At 37.2% G+C, this 19,469-nt stretch overlaps 1 protein-coding gene across 1 annotated transcript; it reads right to left on the bottom strand.

Moving 5' to 3' along the window:
• Nucleotides 1-2,545: 2,545 nt before the first annotated feature.
• LOC107706956 (interleukin-31 receptor subunit alpha-like) lies at nt 2,546-18,869 on the bottom strand. The gene is made up of 15 exons (XM_016510808.1): nt 18,845-18,869; nt 18,606-18,668; nt 17,778-17,880; nt 17,445-17,608; nt 17,072-17,214; nt 10,435-10,570; nt 10,051-10,148; nt 7,679-7,889; nt 7,349-7,528; nt 6,648-6,776; nt 6,065-6,211; nt 4,987-5,130; nt 4,735-4,828; nt 4,550-4,631; nt 2,546-3,383 (listed from the first exon to the last, which is right to left on the bottom strand). Exons 1-15 carry the CDS (start codon nt 18,867-18,869, stop codon nt 2,832-2,834), a joined length of 2,271 nt encoding a protein of 756 aa, XP_016366294.1. The 3' UTR covers nt 2,546-2,831.
• Nucleotides 18,870-19,469: the final 600 nt, after the last annotated feature.

Genomic DNA, 19,469 nt, shown 5'->3' with positions numbered 1-19,469 from the left:
ATGACTTGAAGGTCATCATATTCATATGTAACAGAATAAATCAGTTATGACTTGATGTCATCATATTCATATGTAACAGAATAAATCAGTGATGACTTGAAGGTCATCATATTCATATGTAACAGAATAAATAATCTAATTCAATCGCTTCTACCTGGATCTCGCAGCGAATCGCAGTAGCGTCTCAAATACTGACCAAGCTGATTGGTCCGTGCGGTGCGCAAACTAGCGCTGTTTTGTTCCGCATTTCGGGCGTTTGTCTTTGAATGCAACTGGACGCGACGCAACAGAAATTGGCAGTGGCACAGTAACTTATATGCTAACGACAGAAATATTAGGAAAATTTGCGGTGGCAGCAGTGTGAGCGCTAATAAACCGGCAGAAAATAAGCTCGCAAACGGCCACTGTTTAATCGCAGCCCTTTTATAGCTATAAAAAATCAATTTCAAATACTTATTAGATTGTTTTATCTGGAGCCAGAAAGTTAACAGTACATCAGTATAGACTGGTAGGAACAGCTATTTAGGCTATCTTGCCAATGCAAACTAATGTTAAAACGTCGGTGGTGGAAAAAACGCAAATCTAAAAACAAAGCCCTATGAATTTTACTATCATTCATATACTGCTATAAATTAATAGGAGAAATTAAAAAGCTGTGGTCTTACCTTTTTACTTGCGCTCTTCACTGGTATAATTGTGCAGGTGCACTGTTTTTTTTTGCGAGAGGGGCGTTACTGTTTTTTGGCGGACTCTGCAGGGGGGCACGTAGGGATGACGTCATAAACTTTGATTGGCTGAGGCAGTTGTCCTAGGGTCATCATAAAAAATATTGGTCTCAGGACAACTAGGACTTGGCAAAATCAGGATGTGCATCACTTTATCATAAATAAGAGAACTTTTTTTATTTTCCTTTGTGCAGAGCTCGATTTAGGTGTGACAAACTGTTGCAATTAATTAATTTTGACAACTAATAGAATGTTAAACATTGACTGTTTTTTTTTTGTGATTTCTGATTATATAAAATTCAGTGAAGGTTGACTAAACTTTGAACTATCTGCATGTCTCATCCTTGAGTAGGCCTGTGCAATGATGGAGAACAAGCTTTTGGGGTGTTGAGACCCAGAACCAGCTGACTGAGCAATAAAGCTAGAGTGAGCCCTTTTATTAAAATAACTGGAGGTAATACAAAAATAATGCAAAAATTGTCATATTCACTCAGTATTACCTGGTCTAATTCACAACTTCACAAATTCTCAATTACAATTATGTACAAATTAATTGTATTCAGTTGTGTTTTAGGCATTAAAACAGTCAAGTATAGTCAAATACATTTCTATATTGAAATAATGAAGATTTCTGTGCCACCACAGACTGGTTTCTGGCCCCTTCCTGGTCAGCCCTATGAAAACATCCTGGCTCCACCACTGCCTAAGAGGGCAAATATCAGTTCATTTCGGAGTATCTCTGTTGCTCAAAAAAAAAAAAAAAAAATGGGTTTGTGAATGGGCATTTGATTTACATTTGAGAGAAATTGAGAAGATTGTAAACAAGGATTTAAACTAGCCACTTTTCACTGAAAATTGCGGTTTTAATTCAAAATAGGCCATCTGTGTGATTCAAGTAGATCCGATGAGTTGAAAACTCTTGCTACTTCATACTTCAATACAAACATTGTCTGAATTTTGACAAACAGGAGATTTTTTTAAATGCTGTAATTGTGATTTTATAATGTCTAAATATAAATCCATTAGCAAAACATGTGAAAAGAACTATATTACAAAGTGGAAATGGTAAATGAGACAATAAATGATCCACTGCTACCATCTAGTGGTCATAGTGGGAATCATGACATTCATTTTAATAGTATTAGTTTTTCTACCAAATGAAATCTTAGCAGAAATCTTCAATTTAGCATGGCAAATTTGAATGATCTCTATAAGTAAAAATGAAAAAAAAAAAAATGCAAATTTAAAGTCAATTTTACTTACAGTGTTCTCATTTTATATAAAAAATGTGCAAAAATATGAAGAACTTTTAGACAAATGAATAACATTATATATATAATATAATAATATAATATATTATATATGTGTGTGTGTTCTACTGTCTGGGGTCCATGTGACACACTCCCCCCCACCCCCCTTTTTTTCACTCCTGATGAGTGTGCATCCTTCCATGCACAAGCCAGTTAATGGGCTTTTGGTCATTGGTCATTCATTGGAGTTAGTGTTAGGGGCTACTAGAATACAGAGGGGTGCCAACACTGATCTTGCATACCCCTCGGCAAATGTGCAGTTGCGCCCCTGCATATAAACACACATGTATACATACATACATACAAACACACACATTATATATTTTTTAAATATATTTAATGTAACAGTGTACATTCACATAAAAATATAGTATATACAGTACAGATCATGTACAATAATGGTTAAAGCCACTATATATATATATATATATATAAACATTTTATACAATAAAACTCTGCTAACCAATATAAAGATCTGAAAATTCATTTAATGTAATTGATGTAGTGGACTCTGTCGTGAGCACTGGTGCTTCAGAGGTAGAATTCGGAGACCTGGGTCCAATTCACTGTCAATACAAGTGGCGTATTCCATCTTTTATAGGAGGTGTTGAGTAGCGGTTAAAGCTCAGTCAGCAACACGACAATGAACGTTGTACCCTTAAATGAGGCTCCTAATCTCAGGGTGCTCCAGAGGGACTGTGTCTATACAGTAAATGTTTTCTAAATCACCGTATAAAAGCATCTCAGAGCACTGTGATTTCTGGGTTCAATAATTCCGTTACATGCCCCTGGTGGATTACTGGACTGTTTCTTGTAAAAAATAGGACTGCCTTACATAATCCTGCCCTGGATGTACAGGAACCAATCCAGGTTTCACTGTTTGCATGGATGGACCCTGAATCCCAGCCATAGTGACCTGCTGGAAGATTTCCATGGTAGTGTAATCGCTCATGAAAACCACTTCAGGTTGGGATGTTGGAATGAAGTCCGATCCTGTCCTGTTGGAGATGGTCTCTCCAGGGTCTTTGCTTACAAAGGTTGTGATTTCTTCATCAACAGAAGTGTTCAAAGTGGAGTCTGTCTTATTAAAGTCCATAGGGAAGGTCTCTGTGGAACCTGACTCGTTGGTGGGGACTTGTGTTGGGGTGTCAGGTGGTGCGATCTGCTCTGGGATGGATGGGCTGTCCTCATCTTCACTGAGGAGAAGGGTGGTGGGCACACCAGCCTGAGCAGTGGGAGGGCTACAGAGAGGAGATGCCTCCCTCTTGCTCCCAACGACACACACTGTACTGGAATCACATCCCTCACTTTCCTCTAACCTCTGTCTGTTCAGTAGCTCCAGGATACCCTGCAGAAGAAACACATGGCAGAAAATGGCCAAAGGATTCAAAAAGTGATTTCACTCATAAATATGTTCAAACATCTGAACTGGAATGGAGTAAAAAATGTACTCTTACAAAAAATGTCCATGGGATGTTCATGGCTTTCTTGGCATGGTACCATTGTAATGCTGTGTTATTTTAGACATGTACCTTGATAGTACTATTATTGATATTATGGTACTACAATACCTTGTAAATACCATGATACCATATAAATACCATGATATATGAACATGGTAATCATTCAGTATGATTCATGGTAATTTATTCAAAAACTTAAAAAATGCAAAATTCAGCTTTGTCATCACATTAATAAATTACTTATTCAAATATAATAAAAGAGAAAACAGTTATTTTAAATTGTAATAATATCTCACAATATCTAATGAATGCAGCTTTAGTAAACATAAGATACTTTTGATGCAAACATTTGAATGGTAGCGTACAAATACTTACTTGGATACACTTCTTCTATGATGTGCATGTTTTTAATGGTTGTATTAAGTCATTTTGATATTTTTTGGGGTTTCATAAAGTCAAAAATTTCAGGTTGATACAACTGCCCTGATATAATGAAGAAAGCCGGTTTGTTTAAATCAATGAAATACTTGAAAATAGTTTGGCATAATCTTTAAGTATTAATTCTTAGGAAAAAAAATTTAACAAACAAGCCTTCACAGCTTATTAATTTTTGAAATATATCTGTTTTCAAAATCAATCTCATGTGATCCAAACAACAAGCAGAATCATGCATTAAAAAAAAACACAGTAAATAATATCAAAGAGCAGACCCCTAAAGACCCTTATGGCTCAATACGTCTCTTAAAGCATCAGATAATTTCATGTTTTTATGAGAAAGTTCATGAAATGATATTATGAATGATTTCCAATATTTGTAAAAAAAAAATAAAACAAATAACAAACAAATATGCTTTTTTGACAATCATATGGTAAGAAAATGATATTCTGTGAAGTACCTTGGCGTACCATATAAACCATTGTATTACCATCTCAGGTCATCATTGTACTTCTGGTACTGTCTCATTAGTTCATTTTTTCATATAATTTTTTGTATATTCTTTTCCTTGACAATGAAATGTATGGTTCCATCATTATATTGTCTCTTGCTTACCAGTTCATAGGCAATTTCAATTTTCTGAACAGCGTTGCTGTTCTCAGGATTTGGTATATTCGGCCACAGCAGTTTCTTGGCTCTGTAAAAATGCACAGTGAGCTCTATATTAGATAACACACATGCAGTGATAGTGATCGATTATATAGTGGCAATTATTCAGAACATAAAATGCATGTCTCTACCTGTGCAGAAGTCGACAGCTGAGGTGAACTGCTAGTAAAAGAATTATTATTCCCACAACGACCGCGGCTATAATGCTGTTCAAAGCTGTGAATTCTGTCAGAATGAGCCATATAGTCAGTACGTATGTGACTATTTCAATCCATGTAATTAAAAAACAAACCTCCAGACATTTACTGTGCATCGTGAACAGATAAACCTGGAATACCAGCTCGATAACAGACATTATCATCTCATGAAAAATATGAGTTTACCTAGTGGGTTTGTGACAAAGTGTTTGAAATCACTCCGCTCTCCTTCTCCAGCCGCTGTAAATGCAGACAGCTGCACGCGGTACACACTGTTGCTTTCAAGATTCTGCAGCACATAACTGATTACGCTAGGATCCACTGTGAAGGCTTAATATTTGAAGAATATAGTAGAAAAAAAACAAAACAGAACAAAAAAACTGCCATTAAAAAATGTCACATTTTCAGTTATCAGTTGGGTTTCACTGATTCTTGAGAACTGAGCATTTTTAAAATTAAAATTAAATTTTTATTTTCCTATTACGAACTTGAAACTCTGAAAGTATGGTCTATCAAATCATACTTTGGTGCAATGTCCCAATTGTCATCAACATTTTGTCAAATCGTTTTCCAGTAATTAGTGAGCTATTACCTTGGGAATCATTTAAAAAATTAAACTACATTTTTAAGACATAAGAATAGAAGATAAACAAGTGGTAAAGTGATTCTCGAAATTTTAGCTTACTCCACAATATGTGAATTTTTTTTTTTTTGTCAGATTTATTCTTTTTTTTCGTACATTAAAATTATATCCTTTTTGAAGCTGGAACTTTTGCGATTCAACTTTAACCTTGATTTTTCTTGATTTTTTTAGTTTTGGTCTGTTTGACCCACATTTGTTTGAAACACTGGTTAAACACTTTATTTCTTCCTAAAATCTAGTGTTTTTTTCTGATTTAGGGTCATGAATGTGCATGCAAAGTTTCAACACGTATGTGTTTTGGAAAGGATCTACACATTTTTTGACCATTTCTTTTCCCAATTTTTTGAGAGCGAAAAGTCAGATAAAAAAAACTCTCTATTGTTCTTTCCCCCAAATATTTGAATTTTTTTTTTTTTTTTAGATTTTTTTTTTTTTTTTTTTTTTTTTTTTTAGAAACAGTGTTAAAAATCAGACACAAGTTTAAGGCATAGTATATTAAAAAACACACACTTTCTAATGGTAATTTAAAATCTACTAGTAATGTACCTAAATATTAAATAACTTTAAAATAAAACATTTATAAACTTACACATAATAAACTTATGATTGACTACTACTCACATGTTTCATTATTGTCCCATGTCAAGTAGATGTAGTAGCCTAATAAGAATCCACGCAGGTCTTCCTCAGACATGGGGCACCATGTGATTACTGAGGAATGCTGGGTAATATTCAAAATGCTCACATTCCCAGGAGCACTGGTAGGACCTAAAATCCCAAAGAGTTCAGCTCATTCAGACACAATGATGCAGCGGATATCTAGATTCTTCTTATCTGCTGCTGTAACTATTACCAGGAAACTACAGAGCAGTTATAATTGTAGATAATTTGACTGTAAATACTGTACATTTTCAGTGTTTAGCCTTTATTTTTTACCTCACACAATAGCACATTTTTCTCTGGCAGAGTTCAGGATATATATATATATATATATATATCTCACATATCCTGGGGGTGTCTTTGAGGGTACTGCTCAAGTGACAAGCTCTACCCCTAAAAGTACAACAGGAACCCCTAAAATAATTTTTGCACTTTTTTTCTGTGAATGTATCAGCACCAGTATAGAGTATATCTGCCTGAACATCTTAGCTGTTCTATTTAGCATATATTAGTAGTTTTATCATATATGAATATTTAGACTCACTTCCTTCAGTGAAGTAAACTTGGGCTGTGCCATAGGTCGTCTCACTGTTGTTTACATTCTTCATGTTGCAGGTGTCTGGGTACGGTCTGGTGTGCAGGACAAAATAATATCTTGTATATGGCTGAAAAACTGCATCAGACAAAAAAGTTGAACATTACTGAACACTATCTGAATGCTGTGAATAAATAAAGCTGTTAATTATCATTGTCTACAATTAAGGTAAAATTTATACAAAAGCGTCTACTATGCTGATAGAAAACATTATTTATTTGTCTCTAGACCTAAGAATTTATTCTAAAAATAACAATAAAATAAAATAAAAATTATGATTAAAAATAAACACACATGTATTCAGTGTGTAATGAAAATATTTTTTTTTTTTTACTTTTCACAAGATATTTACACCGAATTTTTAGTTATTAAAATCAATATTTTAAACAATACTAGAAATATGATTACATCATAAAAACAAAGATTTCATATAACTTTTTCTTTTATACTAGGCTTTTTAATCATTTTGGCGCAGTTGTGGCCTAATGGTTAGAGAGTCGGACTTGTAACCCGAAGGTTGTGGGTTCGAGTCTCAGGTCTGGCAGGGATTGTCGGTGGGGGGAGTGAATAACATGACTGAGGTGAGTAACTTGATAAATTCTGAGTATGGGTCACCATACTTGGCCACACGTCACGTCCTTTCCCCCTACAGCTGTCAGTTTTCCCAGTTATTTCTTTGTGCGTCTGCTTTTCGTAGAATGGACAAAAAGTTGGTATCTGTCCTTTGGCCCACCACTCCACAGAGTAACAAACACTTGAGATGGAACTGTTCCAGGACAGACTAAAATTGTTGTTGCTGGTTATGTTGACACTGAATGGCCCAAACGAATCTAAAAAATTTAAATAATACACAGCATTTACAAACAGCAACATGTCACATTTTCTCACCCAAAGTTCATATACAATATGTTTACTTTTTGGACATAAGGCTAACCAGAGTCTGCATGTACAGCATTCAAGAAAATATAAAAGTAATGTACCTCTCCATTCATCCATTTGCTCAGTGGCTATACTGGAAGCAGGAGACGATCCAGCAGTGTTTACAGCTCTGATACTGATGTTGTATGCAGAGTAAGACAGGATCAGGGTGAGCGATGAATCTTCAGTTCTGAAACTGTCCTGATTGCTGGGTTCCCCAGATACTTTCCTCACTGTCACATTGTAGTAAGCCACAGCTTCACAGTTTGCATACTGGGAACCGATCATAATAGTATTAGGAACGTAGTATTAGGAACACTGTTCCTTTATTAATGAACAACTACACAGGAACAAATGAGTAATGCAATGTGAACATTATAGTAACTAATATTAACTAGTAATTCACTACTGTCACGCTTCTGTTCAGTTTAGTTTTCCTTAGCCTGGACTTTTGGTTTGTAATTCCCTTCCTTTGTTCCAGTTAGTAGTTTGTTTCCACAGTTACAGTACTAATTACCCTCACCTGTGCCTTGTTTAGCTCTTTGTTATCCTATGTATATAAACCCCTGTGTTTCAGTAGTCTTTGTTGTTGTTGTCTTTACATGCAATATGTGAAGCTGTTGCATCCCTGAGTTGGATTATTCTCTTCTGCATCTCGCTGGATTGTTTATTAAAATAAATAGCTTGTAAATAGATCCTTGCCTCTACTGCTCTTTCTCCTGGAACAAAAAAGCAACAACTACTAGCTGCTTAGTAAGTTTTTTTTTTCATACCTCCCAGAAAAACTATATTTAAAAAAAACTATACACAGTTTTATTATATATCATGTGAAACTAGTCAATAAATAACATTTTAACCACTACTTTAATATGTAACCACCCATTATCATAAAGGTGTTGCAGATTTGGTTAAACTGTTAATAATTAGTACATTATATGAGTCCTCTTGGAGAACCATTTACTAAAGATTGATCATTCTAAAGAAATGGATTTTAGTTTCCGGGACCTTGCTACTGTGTCCAGTCATTCCTCAGAACTTCACCCTTATCTGTCGTCATTTTTTTGCAAATTGTCTTTACTAGGCTACTTAAAGAAAAGATAGCTATAGGTCCACTCTTCTCACCGAATCACTGAAAAAAAAAAAAAAGACTGTTGGAACCTTTCAAGTCATTAGCCACACCCCAAATGCCTGTGACAAATTTAATGTACCTCACATAAAGATATGATTCTTTTTATGTCTCCTACTTCCGTGTTTTTATTATTGTGAATGGTTAGAAAATTCTATACTTTAGGATTAGATTTTCCTTAGTAACTACTGTGAGAATGATGGTAGCCTGCTAGTAATGACTCAAGTGTTACCAAATCCTTCAAAAGGAATTGCTATCCAAAACCTAGTCTTGTGTAGCCAGACCTTCAGACTGACAGAAGAAGGTCTGGGAAGCTTGGCCACTTTGAATGAGGCCACATAACTGACAGGTAAGTCAACCAATCACGTTTCATTTTGTGTCAAATCATGTTTAGGGGCATGGAAATGTCCCCACAATAACAGACTGGTGTGTAAAACTCTTGGATGTATTTTAAAGAGTATGCCGCAAACTTTAAATATTTCACATACTTTTGAAAAATCCAGCATTTAGTTGATCCTGATAAGCGTTCATTTTCACAGTTGTAAAAACGATGGCTTTCTTCTTCCGCGAGGTTTGGCAACACATAATTTTTGTTTCCAGGTGCAACGTTAAAGAATACGACACACACATCTCCCGGAAATCCTACATAATTCAACCAATCTGATGACGACTTTGAAACTCCTGAAGTGTTTCCAATTTTGTGTGTGATATGCATCAGACGTTCACAGCCAACGGTCCGTGGGCATGATGTCTGAGGCTGAGACTATCCAAAACCTTACAAAAACCTCAAAAGGTTACAAGAACTTCAGCCATTACTAGGGAGCTATCATGTATTTTACTTTATAATACTGTACAAAATTATTAGTAATTACATCTGAAGGTTAATATTTGTGTAATTACCACGATTGTCAATTCGTGACTTTAAAAATAATTCTGCATTACTTACATTCATAATGAAACATTTATAATATAGTTTTTTAGCAGTTTTCTGGGAGGTATGAAAAATAGTAATTTTTGATTAGCTAATAGTGAACTACTACATTCAAATGAGTGCTAATAGTTTATAGTAGTTACTAGAATGTTAATACTGTGTTACTTGTGTAGTTTTTCATTAATGAAAAAAAAAAAGTATTGGTAACACACCAGGATCCAAATGGGAATAAGAATTCTCTAAGAATCAAATAAGATCCAACTAGAATTTTTGGTTATCCAGTAGGATCTTATTTGAAAGTGGATTCGCATTGGATCTCATTAGTTCAACCACAGAAAACACCACAGATGGCCCTGGGAAATGACATGTGTTAGTACCTCCCACTTCACAACTGCTTTTCTCTGTCCTGGTGATATAAAACAATTTTGTATATGGTCTTGAATCTCCAGCTGGATTGATGGTGCATCTGTGAGTTCTGGGGAATGAAATTTTTGAAAATACAATGGTCAATTAAATATTAAAGATAAAGTGTGTGATTTTTCTGCCACCAGCACCACAAAATGGACTTGTTTGTCTGAGCGGAGTGACTGGGAACATCATTGGCTCTACCAGTGCCATGAGTTTAGTGCGATTCTACCTGTGTGATCAAACAATGGAAGATGAGGGAGTGTTTGTAACTTATACTGTTTCGTGACACAGAAATGACACATTTCAAGAAAATACAGAGATCGGTCAATACACACACTCTGTGCTCAACTCACCCGGTGGAACCACGATGACCTCACTACGAGGACACTGCACACACTCTTCGGTGGGATCACAACGTATTCGCAGCTCGTAAGGCAGAGATGATGTCAGATTCCACAAAACACATTCTTTGTTGTTTTTAGACTGTTGCTGTGGAGGACAAGAAGAGAAAATTAGGTGGAACAAGCAAGTCAATTCACATCAGGAAATTGACCTTTGGCAAACTTTACTGCAAGTTAGGGCTGTGCAATTAATGTGATTGTCATGCGCATCTCATCAGTAAAGCCGGTTCCATGATTGGTAGTAAATCGCCATCACCTGCTTTCAGATGGAGCGGCATTTACTACACAGAGCCGTAGTTCACTGACAAGCTAGGCAATATCGCGTTCATAATCGCAGATGAATCGCATTTGATTATGAACGCGATATTGCCTAATTGTCAGTGAACTACGGCTCTGTGTAGTAAATGCCGCTCCATCTGAAAGCAGGTGATGGAGATTTACTACTAATCACGGAACCGGCTTTACTGACGAGATGCGCATGACAATAATGCGCATGTGCGATTAATTGCACAGCCCTACTGCAAGTCCTACATTTTTACTACTAGACAAGTAAAGTTAGTCAAGACAAACTTAGTGAGCTTGAAAGAAAATTTTGAAAAGGTGTAAAAAGTTTGAAGGTTTAAAAGTTTTTTTCAGACTGAAAGATAAAATGACAGATAAAATCTATTCTTAACTATACTGTACTTCACCCTTGTTTTTTTCACACTGTGGTAGCCCACTACACCACTACTCTCTTCTGTACCAAACCGTCCATATTATCAGCTGACTTGCATTCTACTCAACTCCAGTGTGTTATACCACACTGTAACATTCTACAGAACTTGATACTGTCAAGTAGTCTACACAGGCACACAACGGTGGCATTTGGGCTGTGCAATAACTTTTAGCTTAAGAGCTTAAAGACCTTTCAGCCTAATTGTGCAACTCCAGTGACCAAGTAATAAACATACTGCATACTTTTTTCTTAAAAACAAGACGACAACATGAAACAGTCTTCGGTAGTCTCCAATAATAAGTCATGAGAGATGTTAAAATTTGTATTATTTCCATCTCAATGGCCACTCTTAAAATGGAAGTTAAGCACATTACATCATGGGTATGCCACTAAGTGTGCTATAATTGTACACTGTCAGAAAAAAAGGTACAAAAGTTGTCACTTGGGGTGGAAGCATTTAAAGAGTCGCTATACATACCATTTAGGTACTAATATGTACACTTAAGGTACTAATGTGTACGTTTAAGGGACAAATATGCACCTTTTAGGGTTAATAAAGTACAGAGATTTTTGAAAAGGTACAGCCCCAGTGACAATAGTTTTTTCTGTGAGTATATACTGCAAAATCTGGCAAATGTAGGAGGTCAGGGTTTGGCATCTCTAGTCCTGGAGGCCTGCGGTCCTGCAGAGTTTAGTTCCATCCCTAAACAAACACACCTGCCTATAATTTAAGCAATTCTTAAGATTCAAAAGGTTCGATTTTTAAGGTATGTTTGATAAGGGATGGAGCTAAACTCTGCAGGAGGGTGGCCCTCCACAGGACCAGAGTTGCCAATCCCTGTAGTAGGTCATGAGTGTAGTTTAAAAACATATAAAAAATGTAGCTCATGGATGGAACTAGATACAAGTTCAGACCAGACTTCATTAGTGAGGTGTCGTTTGCAAATGAGCCGGCTCCTTTAAGTGAACGATATGAGTCGGCTCCCATTTGAGAGCCGTTTTCTAACACGGCTCTCAGCGTTTTATTTTTTTACTTTCTTAATACAAGAGAAAATTACGGTGGCCTAGAGAGCTCAACGCGCTGCAAATGAAAAAAAACAACTGCAAATTCAGAAAACATCATCAATTTGACAACACACGCTCTACAAATGCTCACAACACAACCAAATAAAGACAGAAATGTGCTGCAAATACTCAGACATTGCTGAGACGTTTATCAATGATTGTTCTGAAAGGTGAGATTTTGGTTTAAGATCCAAATCATATGATTCCTTAGCATTTGTTTTTATATTATTAGCTGACGAAATACAATTACTGTGTGAAAGGTTATGTAAGATGGCTAACTTTTACAACTTCCCTTAGAAAAATTAACCATATAGCCTAAAATTAATTCATTGTCAGCAAACAGGCTAGAAACAGAGGAAAATATGCAAAACGGCAGTTTTATTGACAGACGGGCTGTGGCAATGAGAAGCAACGATCAGAAGGAGAGTTATATGCAGATGTAAAGGTTTCAGGTCTCTTAGCTGATGGTAACATATGATTGTCTCTTGCAGGTGATCCAGAGGGGCGAAGGAGCGGTGGAGAATGGGAGCAGTGGAGCGAAGGAGCATCTAAGGTTGAATAAACACAGGCAAGTAGCAAGGTAAGGAGTCAGGCTTAGTTCGGTAATGCAAACTGTAGACCAGACGATGAGGCAGTGTGGAGAGTGCAGTGATATAGGGAGCTTAACGAGCTGAGGCAGGTGCGGGCAATCAATGCTCTGGTGATGGGGATCTGGTGTGCGCTGGGGCTGATGACTGGGGTGACAGACTCCCTGCCAGTGCTGACATTACTCCCCCCTCCCGGAAGGTGTGACCTCGCGCCGTAGATGTGCCAACCGAGGGTGGGGGTTCAGGAGGAGGGCAAGGAGTCAAAGAAGCGCTGGTAGGGAGGCAGGCAGATGATCGAAGAGGTGAGGACGGTGCTGAGATAGTAGCTCCCTTTGGCTCTGAACTGGACCTGGAGATGGAAGCCCACTCAGGGCAGTACTCGGGAATGGGGACCTTCTCTGGGCTGCATTCAGGAACTGAATCCCTCTCTGGGCTGCATTCGGGAACTGAATCTCTCTCTCTGGGCTGGTCTTGGGGACAGCTCCCCCCTCTGGGCTGCATACGGGAACCGGAGCCCTCTCTGGGTTATATTCGGGGATTGAAGCCTCCTCTGGGCCAAACCCGGGGAACGTGAGCCCTCTCTGGGTCAGATTCAGGAACGGGAGCCCACTCTTGGCCAAACTCAGTGACGGAAGCCCTCTCAGGGCGTGACGTGGGAACAGGAGCCCTCTCTGGGCTGGACTCAGGATATGCAGTAGAGCTGGATGGGACCAGTGGAGACGAAGGAGGGTTGGATGCCTTGAGCTCGGTGACGTGAGTGGGCTCCCTGTTGGACTCTGGAGAGCATTCTGGGGCCAGAGCCATCTCTCGACTCTGGTCAGGGGCCAGGGCCATCTCTCGACTCTGGTCAGGGGCCAGGGCCAACAGTCTTTTCCTCCTCATTCTCCTTTTTTGGGCTGAGGTTAAGGAGATAGCTGCTGTCATCATAGGGCTTGGGAGTGAATCGGCTGGTGGGCTTGACAGTGGAGTGCCCGGCGGGCTTGACAGTGGAACGGCCGGCAACTTGACTGGAGCGCGGACCGGACAGACTGGTATGCGGGGTCTACCATCTTGGCCCCCAGGTCAGAACTGTTTGATATCCATCTACGAGCTCGGGGGAAAATGGGAGGTAATGTGTGATTGGAGCCATTGGTTAGGAATGTGGAAGGTCCCAGCAAGGGATGAGCTGGAGAGGCAAGTTGTGTTTCAGAGGGGACTGGATGAGGATGATTCTCATTCTTTTTAACTTCTACCTCAACAGTAGAACCATTCAAATAAAGGATGAGATTAATCAATACGACCAAGGGAAAACCACACGTAGGTAGATCACAACGGATTGTTTCCTCATCCAGACCCAACTGAAAACAAGCACCGAGTACAGCATCGTGCCAGCTCACCGGGTAAGACAGCTCGAGGAATTCTTCCACATACCTCCCTGCCACAGACACCACAGCTGGTCCTCAGCCCAATTCATAATTGTTGATCTGGACTTCTGTCAGCAAACAGGCCAGAAACAAAGAGATAAGTATGCAAAACAGCAGTTTTATTGACAGACGGGCTGTGGCAATGAGAAGCAACGATCAGAAGGTGAGTAATATGCAGATGTAAAGGTTTCAGGTCTCTTAGTTGATGAGAACAGATGATTGTCTCTTGCAGGTTATCCAAAGGAGCGGTGGAGCAAAGGCACATCTAAGGGTGCGTAAACAGGTAAGTAGCTAGTTAAGGAGTCAGGCTTATTTCGGTCATGCAAACTGTAGATCAGACAATGAGGCAGTGTGGAGAGTGCAGTGATATAGGGAGCTTAACGAGCTGAGGCAGGTGCAGGCAATCAGCGCTCTGGTGATTGGGATCTGGTGTGCGCTGGGGCTGATGACTGTGGTGACTGGGGTGACAGTGGTGACTGAGACTCCCTGCCAGTGCTGACTTACATTTATTATATATAAAAAAAAATGGTTACTATAGTTAAACCATGGTAACCATACACAAATTAGCCATGGATTTACTACACTAACCAGTTTAACCATGGTAACTGTGGTTATGCAAATGGTAATCAATACGCCAAAAAAAAAAAAAAAAACATGTTTAATTTTATTTTGTTGAGGTAATTTAGTTGTGGTCTGTGCTACTTGCACGTTTCTGTATTTGGTTGTACTGTGAGAATTTGCAGCATGCTTTGTATTTGGTTGTGTTGCGAGTATTTGCAGCACATATGCTGTCAAACTCATTAAAATGTTTTCTTAATTTTCTGGTGCTTTTTCTATTTGCATATTTTCTGAAGTGAAGTTGAGCTCTCTCAGCCACCTTACAAAATAATTGGATGACTGCTTGTTAGCTGCACACGCTTCATGTACTAACCTATTTTTCTTTGAAGTGTATGTGATGATTCTCGCTCACGATTGGTCACACGCACATACACATCAACAGACTCAACACACGTGCACAATGTGACAATGTTTCAGGGTATAATAATACAACTGTGTTTTTGCACATTGTAATTTAGTTTTTTTTTCTGTTATATGTCACATCATGTTATATTTTGAGTATGATTTGTTTATATTAGTTTCTGTTTTGGATAATTCACCCTGAGAGCACACACCCTGATACATCACATCTATTTAATGTCTGCATTAACATCTGCAAGATGTATGTTTTAGACTAGAGTTTTTGCAATATGTCTCTAAGATGTTTGCTATCAGATGTCTTGAAGATGTTTATGTTTTAGAATGTATGTAAATCTGCTTTTTCTAAGACGTTTATAGGATGTTTTTACACAGCAGATGTTTCCCAGATCAAGCACTCTTTAGCAGACATCGTAGAGACGTACCTGTGCAATCTGGGTAATAACGTTCTGTAATCATAGTGTTTTATGCTTTTACATAAAATAGGTTTTTGGTTTGTATACCAAAAATAATGTAAAATTATGGTATTTTGGAAAGGCTTATGGAGCCAGAAATATGACAAAACAATTTAATTTAAATTGTGTAAATCTGAATTATAGTGTAATTTAACAAAACTGAATATTACGTGGCATTTTATATTTTTGAATTTTATATTTTTAATGTTTTAGTATAATTACTTTGAATAATTTAATTATATTTATGCACACATACCAGTGGCTGAATTAAAAACTAGAAGTGGTACTAAATAAAGAGCCATTTGGGAGCCAAAAGAGCCTGTTCTTTCTGCTGAGCTGAGCCAAATTATCCGGATCCCTAAAAAGAGCTGGAATTCCCATTACTAGCTTTAATTCATCCATGTATAATTATTCTTACGTAACTGACTGAAAAGGGGTTATACAGTTATAAGCTACTCCTATTGTATAGTTTGTTCTAACACATACTTTTGGGGTTTAAACCCTCACAAAGGTTTATATATGAGGCCCCAGATCTTTAACCACAAAGTCACACCACACCCTAGTGGTCGCCGTGATTTTGCCAAGTAAGACATGTTCCTGGATCAACATCTTTTGTTGATCCTGGATCAACATTACTGTCCAAAAATATAGACTAAACCCAATCCCTACCCCTAAACCTAACCCTACCCATAATTTATTCCTAAAATCAGTGTGAAATGATAGCTGATTAACAAGGGTGTAGAATCACCTAACCCTGATCGTAAGCCTAAAACAGACAGTTCCTGAAAAGTTATCCCTCAATTCTGATTGGTTAATTGGAATGTTGTTCCAGGAACATGTTGTACTTGGTCACCACACCCTAGTATAGGGTGCTTTCTCAAATCTACAATGATCCACACTCTATTACTTTATAGAGAACTTAATCAGGGATTAGAAAGAATAAAAAGACACCCTTTTGTACTCATCTGACAGGTTGGGGATGGGCAAATTATTTAACATGTGTGCTAGCGACACTTTTGTAATTTTCTATTTTATTTTATAAGAATTAGCCATTATTATTTATGAGAATTTAACTTGAAAATATGAGAATTTATTTCAAGTATGCTAATCAAGTTCACAAATTAATGTCACAATGCGCTATTAGCGTTATTTGGTTATGAATTAAATAATAAATGCCCCTGAAAATCAATTCCATAGGGTGAATACTGTGCCTTATTTAAACAATTAATTTCTGTCCCGACTTTAAATAACAAAGTTGAACAAAAGAGTTATGACGTTTCACCCTATTTTACATATGTGCATATGCAGAATAAGAACAAGGAGACATAATTATTGTATAACGGAGCCTCATATACTGTACTCTTAAACTTCTGGGTTGTTGTTACTGACCTCTTTCCAGCTTGTAGTGTTGAACTCTTTGTACTCTACAAAGAAGTTTTTAATATATTTACTTTCATCTCCCCACTCCACCTGCACAGTCAGATGGCCTGAGCTTCTTTTGTAAGTTAGTTTTGAATAAGGTCCACACATTGCTGCAAAGAAAGAAAACATTAAACAATCCAAAGCAGAATCACATACTAACCTGCAGAAATTTTTGTCTGGTAAAATAATTTTGAAGCAGCTTCTATTAATACTAGAACTAGTAACTATTTCTGGAAAATGCTATTTAAATCAGTATATTTAGATTAAGGTCAGGGGTTAGAAACAGTTAAAATATTAATAAATTGAAAGTTATGAATACTAATATTGTTGATTAACATACTAATCTTGGATGGAATTCCACTGAAATTTTTGTAGGTGCACCAGTGCGGATATCCACTGCTTGCAATAACGTGAGCTGTCACATTCCAATTTGAGATAACGTTAAAGTAATCAGAAGTCCAAATTCCGCTCTTCTGATGTACATTTACACAACTACATCTCCTCCTACACAGCAAACAAAGAGTGTGGATTGTTTAATAGAGTTTTCAGTTATCAAATTTTATATATAAGTAAGCGATAACAATCAAACAATAGCAATGGTGTGAAACTCAGCCAGACTGCAAAGAGAATAAAGCTGAAATCATCACATTTCTCACTTCCTACAGAAACTTACTGTTGTGTGTACAGTGTGTATGAGGTTGTTATGTCTCCTTTCCATTCGCAGACGGACACAAGAGATTTCTTATATTTTATATAGCATGCCAAATCATAGACTCCTGTGAAATGAGAAATATCCACTGATAATATAAACAAAAAAATGCCACTTGCCACAAATACAGTACAAAATAGGACTTGGGAGGTCTTAAAATGAAATGTAAACAAAGTGTTTGTCCAATTCGTGAGGTGTAAACCATTTTATTTTCTAGCCATTAACTGTTAATTGTTAAATAGTCAAGAAGGTTAAGGGTTAGTTTATATTTTACATCATATAATAGTTCATCTAATCTACTTAGCTAATCAACCAAAAAAATGTGGGATTGCTTATACATATAGGAAAAGGGAGAAGAATAGAATGGGAAAAAGGAAGATTCAAACTTGGGTTGGTCATGTCAGAAACTAAATCCACTGTCCTTATACTCTCCACTCAACTGCCCTATTTGTCAGAAAGCAGTAATAGCTTAAAGGGCAACTTGAACAGTGCCTCTCTCAAACAATAACTGAATATGTTTAATTGGAAAAGGGGCTATAGGACATTTGTCTTGACACATTTTCATAAGCACAGAACTTTCTCCAACAATTTAGTGGCTATTTAAAACCTTTTGATGTGTCAATGTAAGTTATTCCTAATGCAAATAAAGTATAATTAAGGTTATTAAAAGCGCTATATAAATAAAGGTGACTTATTCATTCATGTTACACTAAGCAGGCTAGTCTATTTTACTCCAATTTACTGGATAAAAATACATAGCTTACATCATTGGTGGAAATATTAAATTCTTACCTTCTGTGTTGTTACATTTATTTTTCAATAAGTTCAAATTGTCACGTCCGCAGTTACAGGATCCTGTAAAGTTACAATGATAAGCTGTGTTAAGAGATTTTTGATTATCTTCTAAACAATGACTATAAGCGTCTGCAAAAGGAGAAATTATGTTCCACAAATTGTAATTTATTCTCTTGTTTATAAAAAAAAAAAACACACACACAAAAAAACAATAATGTTAAAAAAATGTTGTGAACTCCACAGGTTTGTGTAATCCAGCATGATTTGAGAAAGCTCTAAAGAGCATCTTGTGCTTAAATAGAAACAAGTAAAAATGTATACAAAGATGTTTTGTACAAAGAGTTGACCTAGAAACACTGCAGAGTCTTTAATATGTCTTTATTTTATGTGAAAACATGTCTTTGTTTTATTTTTCAAAAATCTTGAAAACTTGTTTATTACTTGTTTCTAAAACTTGTTTATTGTTTACAGGTAAACACACACACACAGGACAGACACTGCCCGCTGTACTGACCTGTTGACGCTTCAGTTGTCCAGAGAGATACGAAACCTGAAACTATTGAAATTCACTTCAGCAACCACATGAATGAAATGCAATACTATGCAATACTTCTGTTTAAATACTTGTTTAAAAACACAGCTAAAACACATACCTAGAGTAATGTAAAATGCAGCCGAGCACTTGCGCATTGTCGCCTCCTATGACAGTCTGCTACTCTTACTCACGCAGCCTACCAACTAACGGAAGAGTATGGGGTATTCCCTTCTCAATACACGTGAAACTACAGCCCAACAGATGCTCTTTAAGTTTCATAGGCTGTCTCAGAACCTAGTGAACTGCCTACCTCGAGAGCATAACTT

This window comes from Sinocyclocheilus rhinocerous, unplaced genomic scaffold (assembly GCF_001515625.1).
Source record: "Sinocyclocheilus rhinocerous isolate Xijiao unplaced genomic scaffold, SAMN03320098_v1.1 scaffold505, whole genome shotgun sequence".
Taxonomy (NCBI): Eukaryota; Metazoa; Chordata; class Actinopteri; order Cypriniformes; family Cyprinidae; genus Sinocyclocheilus; species Sinocyclocheilus rhinocerous.
Note: the sequence above shows the minus strand (reverse complement) of the source record. Positions and strands in the feature narration are given on the sequence as shown.

Excerpts from the sequence above, each read along its gene's own strand:
- LOC107706956 (XM_016510808.1), bottom strand. The coding sequence starts at position 18,869 with ATGCTGGATTACACAAACCTGTGGA. Across the intron at positions 17,609-17,777 it reads TACACACTGTACACACAACA|GAGGAGATGTAGTTGTGTAA; the intron begins GTAAGTTTCTGT and ends TTTGCTGTGTAG. Across the intron at positions 17,215-17,444 it reads TGGAATTCCATCCAAGATTA|CAATGTGTGGACCTTATTCA; the intron begins GTATGTTAATCA and ends CTTTCTTTGCAG.